The following is a 24,993-nucleotide window of genomic DNA, read 5'->3' as shown; positions in this document are numbered from 1 at the left end:
CCAGCACTCCAGCTGGGGCTCCGGAGGGTGGCCGGCTTGCAGCGCCACGCCCCTCATCCCCCGCTCGCCCACCTCCCTCCCGCGCTGGCCGCCCCTCGGGGGATGATGGACGTGGCGCTGGAGCAGCGTGGGGCTTTGCGCGCCCTTCCCAGCGCTCCAGCTGGGGCTCCGGAGGGTGGCCGGCTTGCAGCGCCACGCCCCCATCCCCCGCTCGCCCACCCCCCCTCCCGAGGGGCGGCCAGCGCGGGAGGGAGGTGGGCGGAGAGGCGGCCCACCGGGGGCGCCGAGGGATCGTCGCGCCAGGGCGCACGATCCCTTTGAGACGGCCCTGGTTTCATGTTAAACTAAACCTAACCTAAACCATCACTATCCTGGCCCCACACCCTTCTTCTTCCCTGTCTCCACACACCCTCGCGCTTCTTCACCGTCAAACGGCTGTTCCCTCCTTTTAAACCGGGGACTGCCCCGCCCCTAAAGGATGAACTGTCAGTCAAGATGAAGGTGGATTAACTCCTTCTGAGCCAGGAGGTGATAACTCCTCCACCCTAGGGTCAATCTGTCACACCGGGTGAATCCTTGTCCCTCCCCCTTCTTATCCGATTGCAGTCTTTGTCCGCCCCTTTGAGACCCTAATTAAGATTATTGGTTTCCTGCTGAGGGCTGGGGAAGTGTTGAGGAAGGTGTGAGCCACTGATATCGGCAGAAGGGAGGGGTGTCTGGTATCTGAAGGGGAGTCTATAGTGGTGGATCATTCATGGCATTGAAGAAGAGGATTCTGGGTGGCAGAAAGATGGTCATCACGACAGTCACCCCTTTCTGTTCATCTCTTAAATAATGTATCTGGGGTGCTTTCAAGACACCCCCCCCCCCATAAATTCTCATGACATAAGCATTGCCCTTGCCTCACAGTAGCAGCAGAATTTCCAGCTCTAGCCCTGTTGCAGCTCATGGCGTTCCTGTGGGAATTACCCCAAGAAAGCTGCAGAAAGACTTCATGGAGTAGGCTGGGCCAGACTTTGATGGCAGCATTTATTTTCCAGTGCTCAAGGACATAAGGAAGAGGAGGAGTGTTGTGGAGAGAATGAACAATCTCCACAATTCTATAGTGGGTCTAATAGAATCAAATCGAAATGGAGAAATGAACTTGAAAACAGAAACTGATCTGGTGTGTGTTACAACTCGCTTTAAAGAACTTGGGAATCCTCCCAGGGTAGCAGGCTCCCAAAGACCTACTCACAAGAAAGAGACCCTGAGACCATAAAATGCAGATAGTAAAAACAGCATAACACTATTATAAGACCTTTCGCTTAAAAAACAGTCCGCTCCCAAAAGCCTCTTGGAATATGAGCCTTCATCTGCCATCAGAAAGGAGAGAGCTTTTTTTTATTTTCACCCGATCATGAGGTTAGAATCACAAAATTACAGAACTGTATAGTTGGTAGGGACCCTGAGGGTCATCTAGTCCAACCCCATGCAATGCAAGAAGACTAAGAGTCTCATGCTCTACCCACTGAGATATCCCACGTCGTGGCCCCCTCCCTCCATGTCTGCGTCTGTGAATAAACTGGTTATTTTCGCAAACCGCCGCTAGAGCCCCTCAGAGGCCGCTTTTTCCTCGCCGGAACTACAACTCCCACAATCCCCAAGCGCTGCAGCGCGGTGCATATATGGCGGGCGCTGCTCTGATTGGCTCTTACAGAGGCGGGAGGCGGAGCCTAGCTTTTCCCGCGCGCGCGCGCGCGCCCTCTCTCTCCGCTTTCTCTTTGACATGGCAGATTTCGAACCCGGCTCCCTGCCCGACCTTTTGCCGCTGTACTACCGCCGCGTCTTCCCCTTCGGCCTTTACGGGCGGTGGCTGCGCTACGGCGACGGTGAGCAAGGAACGGGCGGGGAGGAAGAGGCGAGCTGCTGAGCCTGGAGTTGCGGAGGGCGCGAGCGAGAGGGAAGGGAAGGGAAGCCCTCAACTTGGGGGAAGGTGGTCGAGGCGCTTAAGTGCACCGGGGCGGGGCTCAGCCCCCCCCCCCCAGCCTTGCAACACGGGTGCCTCTGAGCATATGCAGGAGGCGAAGAAACGCACCTGGTCTCGCCCTTCATGGTGGGCACTGGAACGGGAGGAGGCGCCCAGTTAAACGAAAATGGGGTAGCTAAGTGAATTGATTCGCTGCCTGCAGATCCAGGGCAGGCTTCTTCCCGCAGTTTGTAAATAACTGAGGAATTAATTGAGGAACGCACAACTGCAAGATGCAGGGGCAAAGGGTTTCCAAAAGAAAAGGTTCTGCGGCTTTGTGGAAGGGGGACTAGCAACTACGCTGTATATATCTATACAGAACCTCCCGGACTCGGTCAGCTCAGCTGGTTAGTGGGTGGTGCTGATAGCACCAAGGTCTCAGGTTCGATCCCCATCTTCCTGCATTGGGGTTGGACTAGATGACACCCGGGATCCCTTCCAACTGTACAGTTCTATGGTTCTGTGTTTGGAAGCGCTATACAAGGGAGCACTGCCACCTTTGTGCCCTGTCTGGTATTGCCTAGCTGGCCACCTGTGTGGTAAAAAAAAGAGAGCACAGACATGCATAAAACTTACACGTGCTCATGTATTTGGCATAAATGCAAATATAATTAGTGCAATACAATAAATTGGACAGTGTTCTCGAAGCGACTGGCATGAGTTTGGCCCAACTGCAGGTGGCAGTGAAAGATTGGCTTGCCTGGCGTGCTCTGGTCCATGGAGTCACGAAGAGTCGGACACGACTGAACAACAACAAATACAATACAGGTCACCATTAGTGGGGAAGACTGTGACCGAATGATGGACAACTTCAAGGCCTCTGCTTTCTCTTCTTATTGTTATTTAGCTTTAAAGTGGAATTGTACTGGAAGGCTGTGCAAATAGCAGACACTTTTGGACAGAGGACCAGCCCAGCTAATAGAGGACAGTTAAGGAGGACCCAACATTTTGCTGGCCACAGAATTCTTAGGGTTGTATGGACTTCCCTGAATTATCGCCAGCCTGGCTGACTAAAGTACAATCACGCTTAGCGTATATATATCACATTTAGAGTGTTCGGTGTGCTGTCTTAATTCCACCGTGTTGCAAAAGGAGAACTGGGGCTTGGAGAACAGTATCTTGCCTAAGACCATCTCGCGGGCCTTGTGGAAGAGCTAAGATTCAAAGCAGAAACTGCTACACCGTGTAACTAGCATGTGATCTTCCTTTTGCAGTGTCAAAGAATTACTTTCAGCGAAGGGAGTTTTCGTTCACGCTCCGCGATGACGTCTACGTGCGGTACCAGTCTTTCAACACACCCTTGGAATTGGAAAAAGAGATCCAGAAAATGTGCCCTCACAAAATTGACATTGGGGCTGTGTATTCGCACAAGGTATGTATGCACTTCAATGCTATAAAGCCAGACCGAGGAATCAATCTCCAGGTGTTGCTGCACTACAACTCCCATCATCACACTGGCCATTAGCATTGCTGGCTGCAGCTGATGGGAACTGGAGTCCAGCAACAGATGGAGGGCCACAGGTTCCTCAGTCCTATTATAAAAATGATTTAGAAAAGGTTTTCAAAACTGCCCTGGAGTCCACCATTTAACTGGCTTTAAAAAAGACTTGGCCCGTTGACTGTACAAATACGATCAAACATAATGTTACTGGAAACGTTGAAAAAAAAACCCCAATTACTTAACTGTCACAAGGCAGGGAAATAAAATTCTTAATTGCTGCAAGCAGCTATCATTTCTAAGTTATTTCTATTCCCTTTCGCTTCCCTGCAGCCCATCCAGCACAACATGGTACACCTGGGTGCCTTCCAAGCCCAGGAGAAAGAGCTCGTATTTGATATAGACATGACAGATTACGATGACGTTAGAAGATGCTGCAGGTATTTTTATTACCCTTCTGGGACAGTGATTTGGGGACAGGAAGCCAGTTTGATGGTGAGGATAATTGTATATGTTTGGGAAGATGGTTAGAGCATTCGCTCTCCATTGACTGATCACTCTTGAGTTCTGCTCTGAACTTCACAAGGTGCTGCCCACTTCTATGCTTCCGGCGTTGTTGTAACAGTTATGGACTAGAAACTTGTTTTGTTTTTACTTTAAGCTTGTTGTCTATTTTTGTGCTTTTATTTCCATGTGTGGGCATTCCCTGAACCTTGACAGCACATCAAATGGGAGTCTAGACTGTCAGTATTTTGTGGGAAGGATTCCCACACAAGTGGATACCAGAACTTTAGGTTTGTACAGTAAAAGAGCGTTAAAGGGCTCTGTCGCCCTGGCACAACAAATCCACTTTAAAAAAGAACCACACTTTTTGCAGTTTGGAAAGTGACAGGGAAATTCATTCAGAAGGGGGCAGTTGTGCAAATGACTAGCTAGGTCATCTGGAGGAGCCTTGACAGTTCAATCCTGTGCATGTTTGCCTGGAAGTAAGTCCCACTGTGTTCAATGGGACTTACTGCCAGGTAAGTCTGGATAGGCCTGCGGCCTGAAGAATTCCGAATAACACTCTTCTGGGAGCTTGGAAGAATTTAGTTTGCCATGCTGAGCCTGACTCAACCCAATGCTCTGTTCTTCTGACACAGCATGCAAGGAAGATTGCAGGTGAGCAGGATAATGGAAGCCACCCTTTGTTTTGTCCCACACACCTAATAATAAGAAGGATGCTAGATCTAAGTGTTGGATGCAACACAAAATCATATAATTATTTCATTAAAAGAAAATGCTTTTTACCATTGTGAACCTTCAGAATGTACGCAAGAACATGGAGTGTCCACCGTGCAGATACAGTGTCAAGTGACTTCTCATGTTCAGTGAAATTGCCTCTCCTTACATATGAGCCTCTTCCCACTGAATCCTGAAGCCATAGAACAGCCTCTTGGATTTCCTTGTTCCGTGCCTTTGGGTGTGTGTGTGTGTGTGTGTGTGTGTGTGTGTTAAGAAATACACTGCCCACTTTGGGCTGAAGAGCATTTAGCAGATCACACCCTGACTTACTTCCTTCTTTGTTAAGGGGCGCTTCCTAGTTTGGACATAACATAAAACTCTGGATTAATGTGGTCCAGGGTCTTGGCACCTAAGCCAATGTAGGAGAGGACGAGTGCTCAGCCCCAACATTTCCCCACTGTTCCATAAACCACAGAGTCTAGAACAATTGTCTGAACCGGGTTGTTGTGGTTTTCATATGGTTTTGTAAGCTTCCTTGTGGGATGCAGGTGGCGCTGTGGGTTAGAATCATAGAATCATAGAATCATTGAGTTGGAAGAGACCACAAGTTAAACCACAGAGCCTAAGGCTTGCCGATCAGAAGGTCAGCGGTTCAAATCCCCGCGACGGGGTGAGCTCCCGTTGCTCGGTCCCAGCTCCTGCCCACCTAGCAGTTCAAAAGCACATCAAAGTACAAGTAGATAAGTAGGTACCGCTCCAGCGGGTAGGTAAACGGCGTTTCCGTGCGCTGCTCTGGTTCAACAGAAGCGGCTTAGTCATGCTGGCCACATGACCCGGAAGCTGTACGCCGCCTCCCTCTGCCAGTAAAGCGAGATGAGCGCCGCAACCCCAGAGTCGGACACGACTGGACCTAATGGTCAGGGGTCCCTTTTCCTTTACCTAAGCTTCCTTGAAGGGTTGGAGTCATGGGTTATATTTTTAAACTAATCAGGGCTTCATTTTTTAATGACTTTTCTTTCAGCTCTGCAGAGATCTGCCCCAAGTGCTGGACTCTGATGACCATTGCCATCCGCATCATAGATCGGGCACTCATGGGTAAGTGACCGGTGGCCACTGTTGCCAGACTGTCCATTTTGCCCACCTTTCTTTCAGAGACTCACCCAAGTCAGCGTTTAAGAGGCTTCCAGCAGTGTGTACCATATTTTCACAATATACGATTTATCCAGTACCACTGGCTTTTGTGGAGCTTTTTGGGAAGTGTAAGCAAAAGAAGGTGAGTCCTTTTCCCAAGGAACTTCCAGCCTAAACAGATGGGGGGCAAATTAAGCTTATGCATTATAAACTTTAAAACTGGGGCTTGTGCTGCAGATGGTGATTAAAGGTGGATTCTGGGTCTGAAAAGAAAGGAGGCTGCAGATTGCTGTGCTGATGCAGCTTTTGTGATCCAAGCAGACACATAGGACAGACATGGAAGCTACGGTTCCTTTTCCATGTTCAAATTCTAGGGCTGCAATGGTGTCTTTAAGAGGGTACCTAATGTATCATTCTGCAGTGAGGAAAGGTCAATTTTCCTTAAATATCTAGTGGATATGATTACAACCATATGATTATGGGGACTCCCTGACTTTCCTTTTCATGCTTTTGCCTCTGTTACTACTGTCAGTCGGTGCAGCCTAACTTTCGGCATCAATATCTGCAGATGGTTAAACCGCTGAATTGGCTCTTCCATTTTACCCTCCTCATATGCTTTGTACCAATGGAATGCTTTTGTTATTTTATATTGCTGTATTTGTGTATGGGGGTGTGGGCGATAGTATCTACTAACACCAGTGTGGTGTAGTGGTGAAGAGCGGTAGTCTCGTAATCTGGTGAACCGGGTTCGCATCTCCGCTCCTCCACATGCAGCTGCTGGGTGACCTTGGGCTAGTCACACTTCTAGTGTGACTTGGGCTAGTGTGGTGTAGTGGTTAAGAGCGGTAGACTCATAATCTGGTGAACCGGGTTCACGTCTCCGCTCCTCCACATGCAGCTGCTGGGTGACCTTGGGCTAGTCACACTTCTCTGAAGTCTCTCAGCCCCACTCACCTCACAGAGTGTTTGTTGTGGGGGAGGAAGGGAAAGGAGAGTGTTAGCCGCTTTGAGACTCCTTCGGGTAGTGATAAAGCGGGATATCAAATCCAAACTCTTTCTTTCTTTTCTTTACTGGTATAAATACTAACACACGTGGTATGCTTGCTCAAATCTCACTTTAGCCATGATCAAGGGCAGTTTCTCTCTGACTCTCGGTCTCTCCTTGCTCTCTCTCTCTCTCTCTCTCTCTCACACACACACACACACCAACCAATCTGAAATATAAGAATAATAATGGCAGCCTACCTTACGGGACTGTTGTGAGAATTGCTGGGATGATGCATGCAGAGTGCTGTGAGCACTCGCAGCACTAAGGTTTTATTCATGCATTCTTGTCAAAGCTATTAACTTTTGTGCTTTCTGCTCTGCTCTTCTGCAACTCCAGAGGACTTCGGCATCAAGCACCGCCTCTGGGTGTACTCGGGACGGAGAGGCGTTCATTGCTGGGTGTGTGACGAATCGGTCAGGAAGTGGTCTTCAAATCTCCGCTCTGCAGCAGTGGAATATCTCTCCCTTGTGAAGGTGTGGTATCTTTGGGACAGAAGGAGGTGGAACTTATTTTCTGCATTGCAGGGGGTTGGACTAGATGACCCTTGGGTCCCTTTCCAACTCTACGATTCTATGATTATGTGACACTGGAGGGCAGAGGTAGGTAGGTAGGTTTATTTCGGCCATGTGGCCCATATCACATCGCAAAACACATTCATCATAATACACACAGAGAAAAACAATTTAACAAATTTAAACAATACAGTACAAAACCAATTTTTAAACAACCCATTTACACCCTTCCATCTAAGTCACACTGAGATCTGAGTCGTCCAACTGAACTAGTTTTTTTTTTATTAAAATAAAAAAACTTTTCTTCAAAAGTGGAACCAAAAATTTGGACCGAGCTGCCGAATGAATTGGAGGGCAGAGAATCAGTGGCCCAGTTAAGCTACAATACTGGTGTGGCGATCACCCAAACTTAGGATTGGCATAGAAGGAGTTAAAAGGAATAACCTTTAGGGGGCGGAGTTATGTGGGCTATATAAACCTCTCCCTGGGAAGGAGGGAGGTCTTTAGTCTTTTGGGGCTTGTCTTTTGTCAGGGTCTTGGTCTTTGTCTTTGACTTGGGGGCTTGTCGTGGGTATTGAGAGGTTGGAAGGAGGGTGGCAAGGGAAGGAGTAGGAACAGGGGTGGGAGAAATCGTTGGGCACTGTTGTTAACAAGAACACAACCAAGAAAGAACTGTTTATTCAGAAACCACATGCTTATGTACTAAACTTCAAATAAAACAGTTTTGTTCCAATATTCTCCTTGACTGAACTGAGTAAATACCAGACAGACTGGTTGGTGGCAGCGGTTAATTAACAAAGTGGTGAGCGCAGGTATCAACGGACCGTTAAACGTCTGGGGGACCTGTGCAGGTTGAGCAAACCGCCACAACTGGCCTGTCACGTTGGGACATGCCCCTAGGACAAGGAAAGGCAGAGCTGTGACATGACCAGAAGCAATCTTTAAAAATCCTGCTGGATCAGGCCAAAGGTTCATTTGCTTGAGCACTGTTCTCACACTGGCCGACTAGATGCCTCTGGGAAGCCCATAAAGCATGACTTTTCTAGCTCTCAGTGGAGGGGTGAGTGACATTAACCAGAGCTCATTTTGCATGTTTTTATTTTCTGGTGCATTTTCGATTCATTTTTAATCTTCCTGTTTCGAGCTTCTAGTTTTCTTTATTTTGTATTTAAATATTCCCTTGTTTGTAAACTGACTTGGAAATATAGACTGAAAGATGCTTAAATAAACCAACCTAAACCAAACCTCCATATTTCACAGGGTGGCGAAGAGACCATCAAGAAGGTGACTCTTCCGGACAACATCCACCCTTTCGTCAGGTCAGTTCAGGCAACAGCCAGAGAATTTATGGCATTTCTAGCATAGAGAGGTTGCACATTCTGAATTGGTTATTCAGCAAATGTTCAGGTTTAAAGTGTTGTTTTAAGCTGTGCTGAGAACCACTATGGAATAAGGAGGTATGGACTGCATTGTGGCTTTCTGATGGAGAAGGGTGAGTAGAAGCTACAGGTACAACTATTGTTGAGGCTCGTGGGCAGCTTTCTTCGGTGGCGTTCTGTTTCATATAATAATAATAATTTATTTTTTATACCCCGCCCATATGGCCGGGTCTCCCCAGCCACTCTGGGCGGCCTCCAACAAATACCAAAATACAATACAGAGTACTCTGTATACAATACAGAGTAATTTCACACTGAACCGCAAACCACTTCTATTTTCCAGGAGGCCGAGAAGAGCCTTCTCTATTATAAGAGCCTTGAGCCATGGGAGAATTTTTGAGCTGCTCCTAAAACCCTAAAACTAGGTTAGGCTGTGGTTAATGCAGTCCAAGGGTAGATATTCAGATGTGAAGTGGAGGAAAGGCCCGTTGAAGACTATGCATAACGGCTGGAGAATGTGCAGAATGCCCTTTTCACGGACAGATTCTGTGCACGTTCTCCATGTGGATGTGCACAATGGCCAGCTGTTATGCACATTAACCACTCAACTCACATCATCCCAATGTGCACACAGACGTACATTACTGATTCTGAGGCCATATCTACATTTCCTCTCCTGCAGGCAAGTCCTGGAATGTATGCCCATTGGCATGCATCCTATTTGTGCAATCTGCACAGAACAAAGACCTGCTCTTTTCCCTTCTAGCAATATTTTCGTGCTTTTCTAACCAGGGTTGGATGTGGCAATGCTACAAAATGATGCCATACTATGGTGCCGCTCCCTTCTTCAACAATACAGTGGTACCTCTGGATTTGCACACCTCTGGTTGCGTATCCTTTAGGATGTGAACGCGGCAAACCTGGAAGTATTTTTCTGGGTGCGCACATGCGCAGGAGCGTTCTACACGCCGCGTGCATGCGCAGAACAGGCAGCTCCGGTTGCGAATTCCTCGGGATCCGACCGGAGCTCCAGGACGGATCCTGTGTGCAGCCGGAGGTACCACTGTACAGATTTTCCCAGACCTAGGCAAGAGCAAATGAAATGCCATGGACGCTTTTGTCACCTCTGTGTTGCAAGCTGTTTCTGCTGAAATTCCCTGTTTCCCAAAATACTGGGTGTGGGTGGGCGTGTGAGTGTGTAAACATATTGCACCTTTCAGGGCAAAGGCCACCCACCTACTCCAAGGCAACTTGCAAAAGATAACTAACTTTGTATATATAAGAGGATAATTGAGCTTCGTATACATAGCAGGAATGCTGTTCTTCCAGATGATTGATAGCATAGTTCACTTTCTGTGCTTTCAACCCATGCCCTTGGTAACCTTCCTTGTGCCCATTCACATGCCTCTCCACCAAAGTTATCCCTAAAAAAAACACCATAATAAATCTTTAATACGGTCAAAGATCAGCAAGAAAATTGTACAGTACAATTCATATAATTGGTATCTGCTTAATAAAATGACAATTAAAATTTTGCAGATTTTAAAACGTTTTATAGAATTTTTATGGATGGATCTTAACCACCTGTCGACATTCCTGCAGTGGTCCTACGGTAGTTCGACTAGGGTATCAGTCACTGGTATTTGCTGTCATCACAGTGCGTCTTATTCTTGTCGCTATGTAGCAAATTTTTGCAACAATCCTAGTGGTCGCTGTGTCTTTGTCAGCTAAAAGGTATCTGGTGTAGGCTTCCTCTGATCAACCAGGCTGTTTCACCATGAGTGGTTTGATCAGTTCTTTCCTTGAGTCACGATACAGTGGGCAATATAAAAGTGGATTCGATCTCGTTGCCCTCACATGGGCATAGTCTTTGGTCAATCGGGGTCTTGTTGTATCTGCCCACAAGAGAGCTGAGGGGAGAGCATTAAGCCGGGCCCTGGAAAATGCCCAGCGATGTTTAGGGTTATCTAATGACTTGAGGTAATTTGCTAAGTGCATCCTTTGATGATCATAAAGAGGCCTGTAGATTGTTGAAAGTCGGTTAAGATCGTTTTGGTATTCAGTGTCAATGATTCTTTCTTTGATTAAATTTTTCGCCCTTCCCATTTCCAGGCTTAAGAGATGCCCTGAAGAGAGTCCATATGTGGATAGTTTTCTAAGGATGCCCTTCCTCCAACTTGATTGAAATTTATCACGGTGTATCAAGGAGAGCAGGCCTACTGGTGTCTTATTAAATCTTAGCCAGAAGTAAAAAGCAGCTTGCCACACTTTAGCTTCAACCCTGTGAAGGCCCGTTTCCAGGCGTAGGGCTGCATTGGGAACACATTTTGATACTTGAAATATTGATCTTAGAAATCCTGATTGGATTTTTTTCATAGGGGTCCAGATTGGAGAGAGGAACAAAGCGGTGCACCGTACAATAGTTGGGCTATCGGTTTAGCCATGAATAATTTTTGAGGGCTGCTGGAAAGTTTTCCCTCTGACTCTGATGTTTTCCCCTCTTCTGTTGCAGCGAATCTCTAAATGTGGTGAAGCGTTACTTCAGAGAGTATGCACTTGTCGAGCAGGACATTCTTGGAAGTAAAGAGAGCTATGAAAAAGTGTTGGCTTTGGTCCCAGAGAATATCCTTTCAAGAGCCTATGGGGCGTGCATAAAATCAGGGATGATAGGGGTTATATTCCATTAACTTTCGGAGGGCCCCTTCCCTGCAAGAAATAGTCAAAGCCATGGGGGCAAAAATCCAGATACCCCTGGGTCTGTTTACTGGCACTTGTGTTGATGCAGAGGTCAGTAAGTAGATTTATCCTGTATTGGAGGCTGCTGCTGCTGCTGCTGCTGCTGTTGGCATCCGTTTGCCTTTGGGGGTGAATTCAAACTTTTGGAAGGTTACAGCACCTGCTATGGCTTGGAGACCGATATGGGAGAGACATGTTTTGTTGCAACAGGGGCAGATGAAGGCATCTGGTTGTGCTGCTGCAGATGCGCCATGGCATTGCTTCTCTCTGCGCTCCTCCCAGCAGTCATTCCTCATCTGGTCGCTGCTAGGGATGCACAACCTGTCTGTCTCCAAGCATTGCAATAATCTGCAAGGGAGTGGCATATGGCAGGTGTAATGTTGCCAGCCTTCGTGTCACATTTGCATCAATCTTTGTAACACAAGAGTTGGACCAGATTTGAAAACTCCTTAACGATTTGGCCACCGGTTCGAAAAGAACTGCTCCTGGAATTCACTAAAAAGCACGATTCAGTCAAGCGCTGGGAGCTTTTGACAAAAGCAATGGAAAGACACAGTGTAAGTATTTGAGGTGCTTGAGGTAGCAGGGGGGCGTGTGCATGATAAGAATCTTTGGGGTGAGTCCCTAGGCTGCCAGCACTGGGTGATGGGGAACAAAGCAGCATGTGAAGCTGGCAAGGTTTTATTTATTGACCAAGAAGTGGGATTGACAGCTGAATTCGAAAGCAATGTTAGTGTTGGGATGGGCAGAGTGTTCGAACCCCTGTCTTGACAAAAGCACTTCTCACTAACCCCTTCGGCTGATTCCACCCCTGCCCCCAATATAAAACTGTTCAGCGTTGCAGCATGTGGTCTTAGGTGCTGTGTTGGCACAACCCTTCCTCCGGGACTGTAGACTCCTAATAAAGGGGTGAAATACAAAAGATCCTCCCAAGCATGAACCTTTTCCAATTCAGTATTCCTCTTCCTTCCCAGAACACACTCAAGAAAATGGTGCACACTGAGTCTGAGATCATGCTTCAGTACTGCTTTCCGCGGCTAGATATTAACGTCAGCAAAGGAATCAACCACTTGTTGAAGAGCCCCTTCAGCGTTCACCCCAAAACAGGTGGGTTGCTTCAACATACCTTCCTTTAGTCTAGATGGGGATCTAATAGGGTGTTGGATAGGGCCTTGGCCTCGGATCTGGGAGTTCACATATCCCCTTAGGTGTGCCGGCTTCACTGTGTGTCCTTGGGCCACTGGCTTGTCTCTCTGCCTAAACTACCTTGCAGGGTTGTTGAAAGGATGACAGCGCTCTGAGCTGTGGAGGAAGGGTGAGATAAAACCATGTTGTCAGTGGTAGTAGCAGTATTGTTGTCCTTCCCCCCCCCAAAAAAAGCATGTAGAGTTATATCTATGATGGCATCCAGAAACGCCCCTTCTAACTTGTTCATTGCCCTCCTTTAGGACGTATTTCAGTTCCAATCGACCTGAAGAAACTGGATGATTTTGACCCATTTGCTGTTCCCACTATAAGGTATGAATGATCCAGCTTTGGGCACATGGAAAGGTGAAGTGCAGCACACACTGCTACTTGTCTCTTGGAGCGCAGAGCAGCACCAGCTGTCTGTGTTAGCTTCACTGCGTAGCCTGGGGATAGCCACTGTGGTGGCTTCCGCAGGCTGTTGGACTACAACTCCCATCAGCCCCAGCCATCATGGCCAGCGGTTAGGAAGGGCGGCCATTGTACTCTAACAGCACCTGGAAGACACTATATCAGCTGCTCTTCACGTGGTTAGACCTTTAGGTCACTGAACAAGGAAGATTACAGCATCTTGCATTAACAGAGGCAACACTGTTTCCTTAGCTTTTTTAACTGAGGGGAGGGAACTCCTGTTTCTTACTCCTAATTTCCTTTAACCCTCATTTCTCTGCAGCCACAAGACAACATTCTCCATTACTTAGTCGACGAGCAGCCTTGTGCCCTTCGTTGCTTGGGAATTCTAAGAAACAAACAAACAAACAAAATCGGTGCAGTTTTGAAATCAGTAGTTGCAATCACTGAAGTTTTGTTTTTGTTTTTTAAATCATATTTATTGATTTTCCAATATATTTCTCCAATTACCAATCAATTAATTAAAACAATTCCAATTATGCCAAATTTTTATAATTTGTGGACTCCCCATGTCTCGGACTCCGGAGCACTTTTCTCATCTCTTCCAGTTGCATTCACAGTCCAATACTTTCACAGCCTCTGATATATGCCAGCAAGCAGACACGATTATAATAAGTAATGTCTCTGTATGGATAAAGTCACTCTCATTCCAAATGCCACATTCCGGACTGCGCCATCTTCTCCTCCTTCTATTACAGACCGAACTTCTTAGCACAGCTCTCTCCCCTGCACGCATTCCATCCACCCCTTTCCTCCATAAATTCCACTATCAATCGTCCATCAAGGCTGGCTTCTCCCTTTGAAAAGGTGTTCAGCTTCACGAGTTCTCCTCGGCAATTAATCTTTGCTGCGCCATTACCAGCCGGAAGTCCTCCATTGCTATTAAATCATTCCAAATCTTGTTTCAAGTCCATACAGTTTGTTTATGTAACGTCCAATTCTACCTAATTCACTCTCAGTCTTTAAAATCTGCTTGCTGTTTCCCTGTGAAAGTGGATTTTCTGGGGGAGGTTTCGCCCATGTCCCCACCGTTGGAGCTGAGGCAGGTAGGAAGAGAGCCTTGGGAAGAGGCTCTCCCTAGAGAGGCTTGCCTGGTGCCTGCTCTGTTTAGCTTTTCAACACCTGTGTTCTGCTGCCCCAGAAACTACTACTTGTTGCTGTTGTTCAGTCGTGTCCAACTCTTCGTGACTCCATGGACCAGAGCACGCCAGGCACGCCTATCTTTCACTGCCTCCCGCAGTTGGGCAAAACTCATGCTAGTTGCTTCGAGAACACTGTCCCACCATCTTGTCCTCTGTCGTCCCCTTCTCCTTGTGCCCTCCATCTTTCCCAACATCAGGGTCTTTTCCAGGGAGTCTTCTCTTCTCATGAGGTGGCCAAAGTACTGGAGCCTCAACTTCAGGATCTGTCCTTCCAGTGAGCACTCAGGGCTAATTTCTTTAAGGATGGATAAATTTGATTATTTTAACTGGTGTATCCAGTATACAAAGGCTAATGTTGTCAGCCAGTAATAATTTAGTGGGGAAGGTAAATGGCGTTTCCGTGCGCTGCTCTGGTTTTGCCAGAAGCGTTTTAGTCATGCTGGCCACATGACCTGGAAAAACTGTCTGCGGACAAACGCCAGCTCCCTCGACCAGTAAAGCGAGATGAGTGCCACAGCTCCAGAGTCGTTTGCGACTGGACTTAACTGTCAGGGGTCCTTTACCTTTACCTTTTACCAGGTTTTGTGGCATTCCTGATGTTTCTGTTTTGTTTTAGCCGCCTCTGTCACGAGCTGGACACAGTTAGCAATGACGAGGAAGGTGCAAAAGAAAATGAAGGGGAGCCCGAAAACTCTCGGCGAAGCAGAGGTCCGTAGAAGGCAGCATAAGACCTTATGAAATCTTCACCCACTTTCAAACATGAGATTGTAATAAGGCAATATTAAAACGTATACAGTGGAACCTCGGTTGTCAAACATAATCCTTTCCGGAAGACTTCTGAAACGTTTGACAACCGAGGCGCAAAGGGCTGTCGGCAATTTCAATGTTGCAAATGGAAAAACGCGCCGCAGAAGCTGTTCGACTTCCGAGGTGCGTTTGAAAACGGAAGCAATTACTTCTGGGTTTTCGGTTTTCAGTGTTCTGAAACATTCTGCTTCCGAGGCGCTCAAAAACCGAGGTTCCACTGTACAATCATAACAACATGGCGATCCTTAGAAGTTTTAAGATGGGTTTTTAATTGTTTTTTTTAGAAATGTTTTAAGTACAGTCGTAACTTGGTTGACGAACGCCTTGCGAGTCGAACGTTTCAGCTTCCGAATGACACAAACCCGGAAATGAGTGTTCCGGTTTGTGAATGTTCTTTGGCATCCAAACTTCCGGCTTAGCTGTCACGGCTTCCGGTTGGCTGCAGGGAGCTTCCTGCAGCCAATCGGAAGCCGCGCCTTGGTTTCCAGACGTTTTGCAAGTCAAACGGACTTCCAGAACGGATTCCGTTCAACTTCCGAGGTATGACTGTACTGTATGTTTTTTTGTTTTTTTTTATACCGTGTTGACTTAACATTTTTCTGTTTGCTGCCTTGGACTTGGGAGAAAAGGCATAGCACATATTGTGCTATGTTTCTTCAGTGCAAGCATTTTCACTCGCCAGAAAGGACAATCTCTTTCCCCCACCAAGCAATGTTCCAGGGTTTTGCCAAACCACCACCCACTAAGCCACCAAGGAGGAGATTTTTTTTGGGGGGGGGACCCATCACAGAAGCTGACAGGACCCATTGGTTGAATCTCACCTATAAAGAAATAATAAATAATGAGTGGGATCCAATGGCAATCGTTCTGTAAGCACAAAGATTTCTGCTTGCATGTGAAATGTTCTTCCCCTCCCCCCCCTCCGAACCCTTAAATCTGTTGTAGGGGTTCTCCCAGGGCTTCAGAGTAAATTGTTGGGGGGGGGGGAGTCCTGTTGCACAAATGTAATGTCTGTTATCCAAAAGGAAGAAAAGATATACAGCATTCATTGAGTTCTTACATAACCCTGCAATGGGCTTGGCCTCAGAGTTACATGTCACACGCATTCAGGGCCAAACCCTGACATGTGCGTATTTATAGCCTCTTTGGCTAGAACAGGGGTCAGCAAACTTTTTCAGCGGGGGGCCGGTCCACTGTTCTTCAGACCTTGTGGGAGGCCAGACTTTATTTTGGAGAAGAAAAAGGATGCAAGAGCACCACGAGCCCCGGTGGCTGCTTACCTGTGTCTTGCGAGCGGCAGGGGCTGATGGCGGCAGAGGGATGATGAGCGGCGTGCGAAAGGGCTCTGGAGAGGGGCTGCTTAAAATGGCAGGCGCTCGAGCGCTCTGCTGCTGGCAGCAACAAAGCCCCGCCCCCTTCCTCCTCTAGGCAGGGCGGGGAGAAGCCAGGAGGAGGGAGGGAGGAGGCAGCGGCGTGTGAGGGAGAGGGAAAGAACGCACATGCTGGAGATGCACGCGGCGATTCCTGGACTGTCCGCGGACCGGATCCAGAAGGCAATTGGGCCTGATCTGGCCCGCGGGCCTTAGTTTGCTGACCCATGGGCTAGAATGTGAGATTAGGAGACTGACTTTTTAACGCTGATCAGAGCACATGGAGGGTGGCAGGGAAAGATGGGAAAAAATCTCACCCTGCCTTAGCTCTGCTGCTTGAAATCTTTTCTCCCAGCTGGCTCAGAGCAGGCTGGGGAAAGTGTATCAAAACATCTCCATCTAGTGGATAAAGCTGATACGTGTCCCTTACTTTCAGGAGCAGATGAGACACAGATTGTATACACCACACATCTAAAGCACCTCAGCAACCAATTCTGGGGGCTGTACTTTGTTAAGGGTGCTAGGAATTCTAGCTCTCTGCAGGGTAAACAACAGTTTGCAGGATTATTAAGTGTGTGTGCTTTAGACGGATGGTGTCTATGCAGCCACATGCTCCTGCTTTCTGTTGTAAAAGGGCATAGGGAACCTGTGACCCTCCTGCGGTTGTTAGACTACATCTCCTATAATCCCTGAGCATTGGCAGTGCCAACCTAGGGCTCACGGGAGTCAGAATCCAATAATATCTGGAGGGCCACAGCTTCCCCAGCTGTGTGTACAGATGACTTAGTTTAGCATGGAAAGTGAACAGCCTGACCACATGCTTTGTTGTATGTCTTCTGTTTATAGATTACAAGAAAACCAGCCTGGCTCCATACGTGAAAGTCTTTGAGCAGTTCCTGGAGGAAATGGAAAAATCTCACAAAAAGGAACGTCTCAAGGCTAGCGGTAAGGGTTTGAGTCAGAATGAGAGGGTTGGCCCTGTGCCGTCTGTGATATTCCTAAACGTTTATTACCCCTGTTTGCAGTCAGTTTTACTGGGGACCCATAAACACACTTTAGAAGGTTGTTTGTTTTTTTACAGAACACCCTTGCTTTGCAGAAGATATGTACCACAGCTCTGTTGCATCCTTCACTTTGAAATTTTCTTTGGTTATTCTTGTACGTCTTGATTTTGGACTCTGGCTTATTTTGCTCTGTGACAGAGGCTATGTACACACCATACATTTAAAGTGCATACATACACACACACACACACACACACACACGGAATCCAGGGACCTGTAGATTGCCCCTCACAGAGCTACAATTCCCAGCACCCTTAACAAACTACAGACCCCAGGATTATTTGGGAGGGTATGGCATGTACACAGCCTTAGGCTGAAGGCAAAACCACAAATAAGAAATGTGGTTCTGGCACCCAAAACAGCTGCCCTAGCTTTCTCATTGCCACCCCCCTAAGGTGGTACAACTTCCGCTGGTGTCGTTACACTGGGCTTCTCTGTTTTACGTAACTGGCTGCTTCTAGTGGAGGCCAGGGAAACACAGCATAGTGATGTCCAGATGGCAGGGAACATTGTATTGCATGCTACAGAGCAGGGAAATCGGCACCGGGCTATTTTGGGCAACAATGCTGTTTTGTTTGCTTTGTTTAAGGGCCCCTCCAGACATGCCTTTTATAGTGCTGGCCGTACTATTTATACTGATCCTCAAAAAAAGCCCCAGAAACAATGCCATCATTGCGTCAGGTTTCCAGTTTATGTCCCTCATCATCCCTGTTCTTTTTTTTAAACTTGCTGCAAAAAAATCCAACAATATTCAGAACTCTAGAACCATTGTGCAAAGACATTGTGGTGTGGATGTTCATTCTGCAGATACTCCACTTTTGTGGGTGGGTGATCAATGATACGTTCCTCAACTTCTGTTTGGCGCCTTTTCCCTGCAGCCACCTAAGAGTTCTGTAACTTTAAAAACAAATAAATTGGGACATGACTTTTGTAAGTTGTTTTAAACTATTTTAAATATTGTATTCCAATTTTTTCAACCTGCCCTGTAGCCTTAGGGTGAAGGGCAGAATAATAGCTATTGTTATTAATTCGTTACAGAACATGTTGGATAATACCTTTGAACTATGCCTTACCAGTATATTTTCTCTTTTTAGACGTGCAACTGGATTTCTGAAGTTTTTTTCGACATTCAATGCACAGTAATGAGGACCCTTTCATGCAGTCAGACAGCTGTGTTCATCTGCAGTGGAACGTATTTTTAGCTGCCTTGTTAGATTCTTGCAGCAGCCAACCACTCCCATTTACAGAAGCAGACCAAAGTACTGTAATAATCCCCCCCCCCAATCCAAAGGCTGGTGATTAGAATAGAATTGGGCGCTCACAGTCTTGTAGGGGCCAGCAGCAGAATTCAGATCCCATGTGGCAAAAGGACCTGATGTAAATTACCCACATGATTAAAATTTAAACATTCGTCAGTAGTGTTCAAATTCTGCGTAAGGTGGGAGCCTACTCAACATGATGTGTCTTTCACTGGTAGGAGATAAAAGAAGAGTTTATATTATATACTAGCACAGAAAAATGGTGTGGTGTGGTGGTGTTTCAAATAACAGGAAACTCTGGTTGGTACTTTGAAGGCTTGATTTGGTTACCAAGAATCAGATGTGCAGGACTCGGCAGAAAACATTGTGGCACGTTTATGGCAAAAGAGGCAACAGGCAATGTGCTAAGCAGCCCTGGTTATCTCATCATCCTCTCTTTTCCAGTACAGTTCTTGTTGGTTTTGTCCCCTGCCGCCATTTTTTTAAATGCAGAAAGTTCAGTATGCATTTGCTTTTGAGTAGGATGCCTCTTAGATTAACGATCCTGAGTTAATGAATGAATGTAAGCTAGGTATTTTCTGTAAACATCTGGGCAGCTTTTCATTCTCAAGAGTTTGCATTTTGCCCCCAAGAGAGGCACTAGAACAGACCTGCTCTGCATGTGAGCCACCAAGCTAAATTCCACCTGCAGGTCATGTGTCAAGGCAGCAGTGGCTATTTCTCAGCCCAACAGCCTAATCTGCCTCCAAGCCTTTTTTTCTGCCCCCCCCCCCCCCCGCTACCAAAGACTCCGCTGATTTTTATTAGCAGCAGAAAGAAAGCAAAAGCTAAGTCGACGCAACACAGAGATTCTGCCGGGGCTACACAAACTTTTGGCCATACCCACTGAAACACAGCATAATCCTAGCCATGTCTACTTGGAAGTATGCCCTATTGAATTCAGTGGGTCTTGCTCCCAGGTGAGTGACATTAGGTTTGCAGCCTAAATCAGTCTCTGAGTTGCAGGTATTACAATAAAGCAGCATAAGGCCTTAAGGGTGCTCCAAAAGGAATTATTGTGACAAAGGTATAGGGGGGAAGTCAGGAGAGGGTTACAGGAAGTGTGCGTAATAGCCATGCGCGAATCGCCCACCAGAAAGCAGGCTGAGCAGCTTTGCTCCATGTACGCAACATCTATGCTGTAACCAACAGTGCCTTTCCCACTTTCCTGTTGTTATTATCTTTCTTTTAATTCTGTACAGGCTAAATGTTAAGACTGTTTATTTATCATCTTAGAATGAATTTGTTTCATGTTGTCCTTTTTGTTTTTCTTTGTATTTAAAGCTCCGTTGCCCTAAAATCTTTACATTTTCATAAATAAATTTTTTTCAAAAGACCCACAAAAGTTGTGAGCTTGCATACGGTCTGAAAGGAGGGGAGAACCTACTCTCTTGCAGTTTACATGTGTTTCCTCAGATGGTTGCATAGACACAAGGGGTTGCTTCCAGATGTCCTGCTCGTTAAGCAATCACCCTGATTTGTTTGAAGAATTGCAACTAATCACCAAACTTAAAACCATGGAGAAACCTGGTCTGAACAAAGACATTGGATTCTTATCTCATTATACATAACAAAGCTATCTTTAGCCATCTCACCCCTTGCCTTTCCCTGAAAGACTAATTGCAGCCGTTAAGAGTCGTCAACAGGTTTTCCACACCTATCAGCCGATCACCCATTCCCACCACCCTTCTGAGTAATACCCCTCCCCACTCCCTCACTATATTTAAGGATCTGGTGACTTCTGTTTCAGTGTATCTGAAGAAGTGTGCATGCACACGAAAGCTCATACCAAGAACAAACTCAGTTGGTCTCTAAGGTGCTATTGGAAACAATTTTCTATTTTGTTTGAAGAAAGTTTGCGGAGAGGTTAGAGGACATTGGCTTCTTAATGAGCATTTGTCTGCATGGAGAGCAACACCATACATTAAAAGCACATCTAACACATGACTAGTTTCCCCCGCATGGAGTCACAATTCCCAGCCCCCTTAACACAGTGACCAGGATTCTTTGGATGGTGCCATGTGCTTTAAATGTGTGCTGTGGATCTTTGTCAAGCGATTCTTATCCCGTAAAGGTAAAGGGACCCCTGACAGTTAAGTCCAGTCGTGAACGACTCTGGGGTTGCGGCGCTCATCTCGCTTTACAAGCCGAGGGAGCCAGCGTTTGTCCGCTCCGCAGACAGTTTTCCGGGTCATGTGGCCAGCATGACTAAGCCGTCAACAGAACACCGACACCAGAGCAGCGCATGGAAACACCGTTTACCTTCCCAGCAGAGCGGTACCTATTAATCTACTTGCACTTTGACATGCTTTTGAACTGCTAGGTTGGCAGGAGCTGGGACCGAGCAACGGGAGCTCACCCCGTCGCGGGGATTCAAACCGCCGACCTTTTGATCGGCAAGCCCAAGAGGCTCAGTGGTTTAGACCACAACGCCACCCTCGTCCCTCTTATCCCATACTTCCTAGCATATTTTCCTACCATGTTCCTTACTGCAAAAAAAAAAAAAGATATTTGGAGTGGGGTGGTTGGGCAGAAGTAGGTTAATGGCACAAGAGTATCAGATTCTCTCTAATTATGTTGCCTGAATTTTCTGGTATAAGACTGAATTCTACCCACAAAACAGCAACAGCCTGCAAGTCCCCAGGGGGCTTCCACACCAGGCAGTTAGTGTGGAATTGCCTCACTAGGGGTGTAATCCCAACCATGGCTGCTGCCCAACAGTACTTAATGGAGTGGCCAGGCCACCACCTCATGTGCAGCCCTGCCAAGTCAGCACAGATGCGGGGAACAAGCAGCCTGAAGTTGAGGCAGCAACTGGGCCCAGTGAATGCCCCACATCAGGGCTTTTTGCCAGCATCACTCCTACCTGCATGTTTGTGTGGAAATGCTGATGGGAGGGACACTAGCATCCCTCCACAAGTAGAGGCCAGCAGGGCTGAGTGAAAGGATAGCTCCAACCAATACACACACACACACATACACAGTCTGGGGCAAAGGAGAAGAAGAGTTTGGATTTGATATCCCGCTTTTCACTACCCGAAGGAGTCTCAAAGCGGCTAACATTCTCCTTTCCCTTCCTCCCCCACAACAAACACTCTGTGAGGTGAGTGGGGCTGAGAGACTTCAGAGAAGTGTGACTAGCCCAAGGTCACCCAGCAGCTGTATGTGGAGGAGTGGAGACACGAACCCGGTTCACCAGATAACGAGTCTACCGCTCTTAACCACTACACCACACTAGCCCAAGTCACACTAGAAGTGTGACTAGCCCAAGGTCACCCAGCAGCTGCATGTGGAGGAGTGGAGACGCAAACCCGGTTCACCAGATTACGAGTCTACCACTCAAACACTTTCCTTTTTATAGGGCATATACACAGCAGCAGCATCCATCAGAGTTGTCCTCCATTCCCCCATGGCTGTTTCTTTTCTCAGGCTGCAGCAAATCTGACTTCTTTTTTTGGTAGAAGTGGAGCAGCGGCACAGTCTGCAGGTGTGGTGAGCTCTTACTGTTACTCTTTTGTCTTTCTAAGGCAAAAGATACAAACTGTCATTACAGCCTTTATAGTAGTTTTAAACTACAATTTCCCCTTCTTGGTGCTGTCGGTATGTTTCCCGTTCATTTATTACATTGTACCTAAAAACTTTTTTGTATTGTTTTAATTAACAGTCAGCATACAGAAATCTTTACAAAACAAATGGAGGGTTGTTGTGATTAAAATTGTGATTGCACACAAACTATGCATTTGCAGAATTCTGCCATCTATTTTTCAGCTCTTGAAGTATAAGCCTTGCCAGAAATCATGCTCAGCATTATTCACCTTATACGTGATAAGAATTCACCCTTTTTTGTGCTGTAACATCTTTCATCCATGCATATTGCCACAGGTGGCAAAAGTAGCAGCTGAGGTTTCATTCAGAAGCATTTAGTATTGCTTTTTTTCAAGGGTTATAAGAAACTGTGAAGGCCCACAAAGAACATGCAGGCTACAAAAGCTGTCCTCGACATACAAGCATAGGATGATGCCTTACACTGAGTCAAACCATAAATCCATCTCGCTCTGTATTGCCTACTTTTCACTGGCAGGTTTCCCAGCTTTATTCTGGAGACCCCAGGGACTGGACCTGGGCCCATCTGCAGGCAGGCCAGATGTTCTGCCACTGAGCTATGGTCCTTCGTCTTCAAGAAAATAAATTCCACAGATGTGGCTGTTCTTGCGGTGAAAACGAGTCACAGGGTACCATAAATCTAAAATGACACTGGGAATTGTGTTCTCAGTACAAAAAGTAACTGTTCCACTTCTGATGTTTATACTTTTCTTGCACTGCTAATTTATCACCCAAGGACTGGGGGTTGGGAAAGCATCACACCAACTTGGATGGAATATTGTATTCATGTGCTCCCTTTTTCAGCTATATCCTACTGTATTATTAGGGGTGAGGTTTTTTCTAGTAAAACACACACACGTTCTAACATACTCAGGTATGTTAAAGGTAAAGGGACCCCTGACCATTAGGTCCAGTGGCGGATGACTCTGGGGTTGCGGCGCTCATCTCGCTTTATTGGCCGAGGGAGCCAGCGTGCAGCTTCCGGGTCATGTGGCCAGCATGACAAAGCCGCTTCTGGCGAACCAGAGCAGCGCACGGAAACGCCGTTTACCTTCCCACCGGAGCGGTACCTATTTATCTACTTGAACTTCATGCTTTCGAACTGCTAGGTTGGCAGGAGCAGGGACCGAGCAACGGGAGCTCACCCTGTCGCGGGGATTTGAACCGCTGACCTTCTGATCGGCAAGCCCTAGGCTCTGTGGTTTAACCCACAGTGCCACCCGTGTATGGTATGTTACAGGGCTTCCCCCCCCCCCAGCCGGAACTTGCCAGAGCTCTGTTCTGGCACCTCTCAGGTGGGCACCATTGCCATTCTAAGAGGACGAGGGAGGTGTTCATGGTGAGTTCTGACACCCCTTTTTCTAGAAAAATAGAACTGACTACCTATATGCTTGCCCAACTACCCACTGTGGTCAACATTATGCATCAAGTAGGCTCCTTTGGGGAAGAAAAGCCAGACTATGTATAAATAGTCTGACAAAGTAGACTCAGCCCCCCCCCCCCCAATTAAGCCACAATAGATTTGTTAGCCTTTAAATGTGCCACAACACACTTTTCCCCCCTGCAGTGGGTTGATGTGGCTATCATTCTGGAGATAACCCTCTCCAAAGTAAAGTACATGAGAGCTTGTGAAGACCGGTGACTTTGAGACTCAGCTAGAAATCCGACTTCCCCTGGTTTGAAACTTGCTTCTGCCACAGACTCGCTAGATAGGCAAGCCACAATCTTGCCTCAATTTCCCACCATCAATGTTGACCACTTTTCAAGGCTTAACAGGAAAAAACGACATGAAGGGTTTTTGAACTGTATAAGCGCTGTGTCATTGCTAGTCCTTAGTATATGTATATACTGCAAGTCCTAAGTATATGTATATATAAACCTACCAACTCAAGAAAGAACTTCCTCTATCTCACAAAGTGGTTCCTAAGATATGAGACAATTAGTATTTATTTGTATTTGTAGAATACTTATTTCACATTTTACAGACCCAGGAGGCTCCCATAGGGTACCAGGATCATCCAGGCAACATACCCTGCCTTTGTTCTTTGTCTTCCCTGGTGCCGGCTCTCTCCCACCTCCTACTAGGCAGCAGAGGCCATTAGGCAGCTCTTCAGACAAGGGAGTGGAACTTCCGCAACTGGAACTTTTGTAGCCCGTGAGGAGGGTAGGTTTTTTCCTCCTGGCTGTTAGCAGTTTCTAGGTAGCAGCCTAGCCACCACCACCAAGGTCCTCTGATACAGGGGGTAGGGCACAGCAGAGCAGCTTAAAATCACACAGCCCATGACAGAGACAGGTTTTCTTTTCCTGACAGTCAACAGGCAAAATAGAGTTTCCCTCCCTTCCCCCCCCTTTTTTTTACACACACAGTTATGTTTAATGTTATCTTCCATATCTATAATATGGATCAGGCTTTGTTTCTAACTGCCTCAACTGTTCCTCATAAGGCTTGGTTTCCAGACCCTTCATCATCCTAGTCGCCTTCCTCTGCTCACCTTCCAGCTGCTCAGTATCCTTCTTCAGTTAGCCTGCACTGACCGGCAGCAGCTCTCCAGGGTTTCGGAATGGGGGGGCATTCCC

The 24,993-nt window shown here is 46.9% G+C and overlaps 1 protein-coding gene across 1 annotated transcript; it reads left to right on the top strand.

The window, feature by feature from the left end:
• Positions 1–1,756: 1,756 nt before the first annotated feature.
• Positions 1,757–24,058, top strand: PRIM1 (DNA primase subunit 1). Its single transcript, XM_033142630.1, has 13 exons — positions 1,757–1,871; positions 3,223–3,380; positions 3,780–3,886; positions 5,692–5,765; positions 7,186–7,322; positions 8,622–8,680; positions 11,253–11,362; positions 11,942–12,033; positions 12,451–12,583; positions 12,925–12,994; positions 14,891–14,982; positions 17,298–17,440; positions 23,984–24,058. The coding sequence occupies exons 1-13, from the start codon at positions 1,769–1,771 to the stop codon at positions 24,056–24,058; spliced, it is 1,353 nt and encodes a 450-aa protein (XP_032998521.1). The 5' UTR covers positions 1,757–1,768.
• Positions 24,059–24,993: the final 935 nt, after the last annotated feature.

The sequence above is a fragment of the Lacerta agilis genome, chromosome 2, assembly GCF_009819535.1.
Source record: "Lacerta agilis isolate rLacAgi1 chromosome 2, rLacAgi1.pri, whole genome shotgun sequence".
NCBI classification, from domain to species: Eukaryota; Metazoa; Chordata; class Lepidosauria; order Squamata; family Lacertidae; genus Lacerta; species Lacerta agilis.
Note: the sequence above shows the minus strand (reverse complement) of the source record. Positions and strands in the feature narration are given on the sequence as shown.

Coding starts and splice junctions, on each gene's coding strand:
- PRIM1 (XM_033142630.1), top strand. CDS start 1,769: ATGGCAGATTTCGAACCCGGCTCCCTGCCCGACCTTTTGCCGCTGTAC. Junction 12,584..12,924: donor CAGCGTTCACCCCAAAACAG/GTGGGTTGCTTC, acceptor GCCCTCCTTTAG/GACGTATTTCAGTTCCAATC. Junction 14,983..17,297: donor AAACTCTCGGCGAAGCAGAG/GTCCGTAGAAGG, acceptor TTCTGTTTATAG/ATTACAAGAAAACCAGCCTG.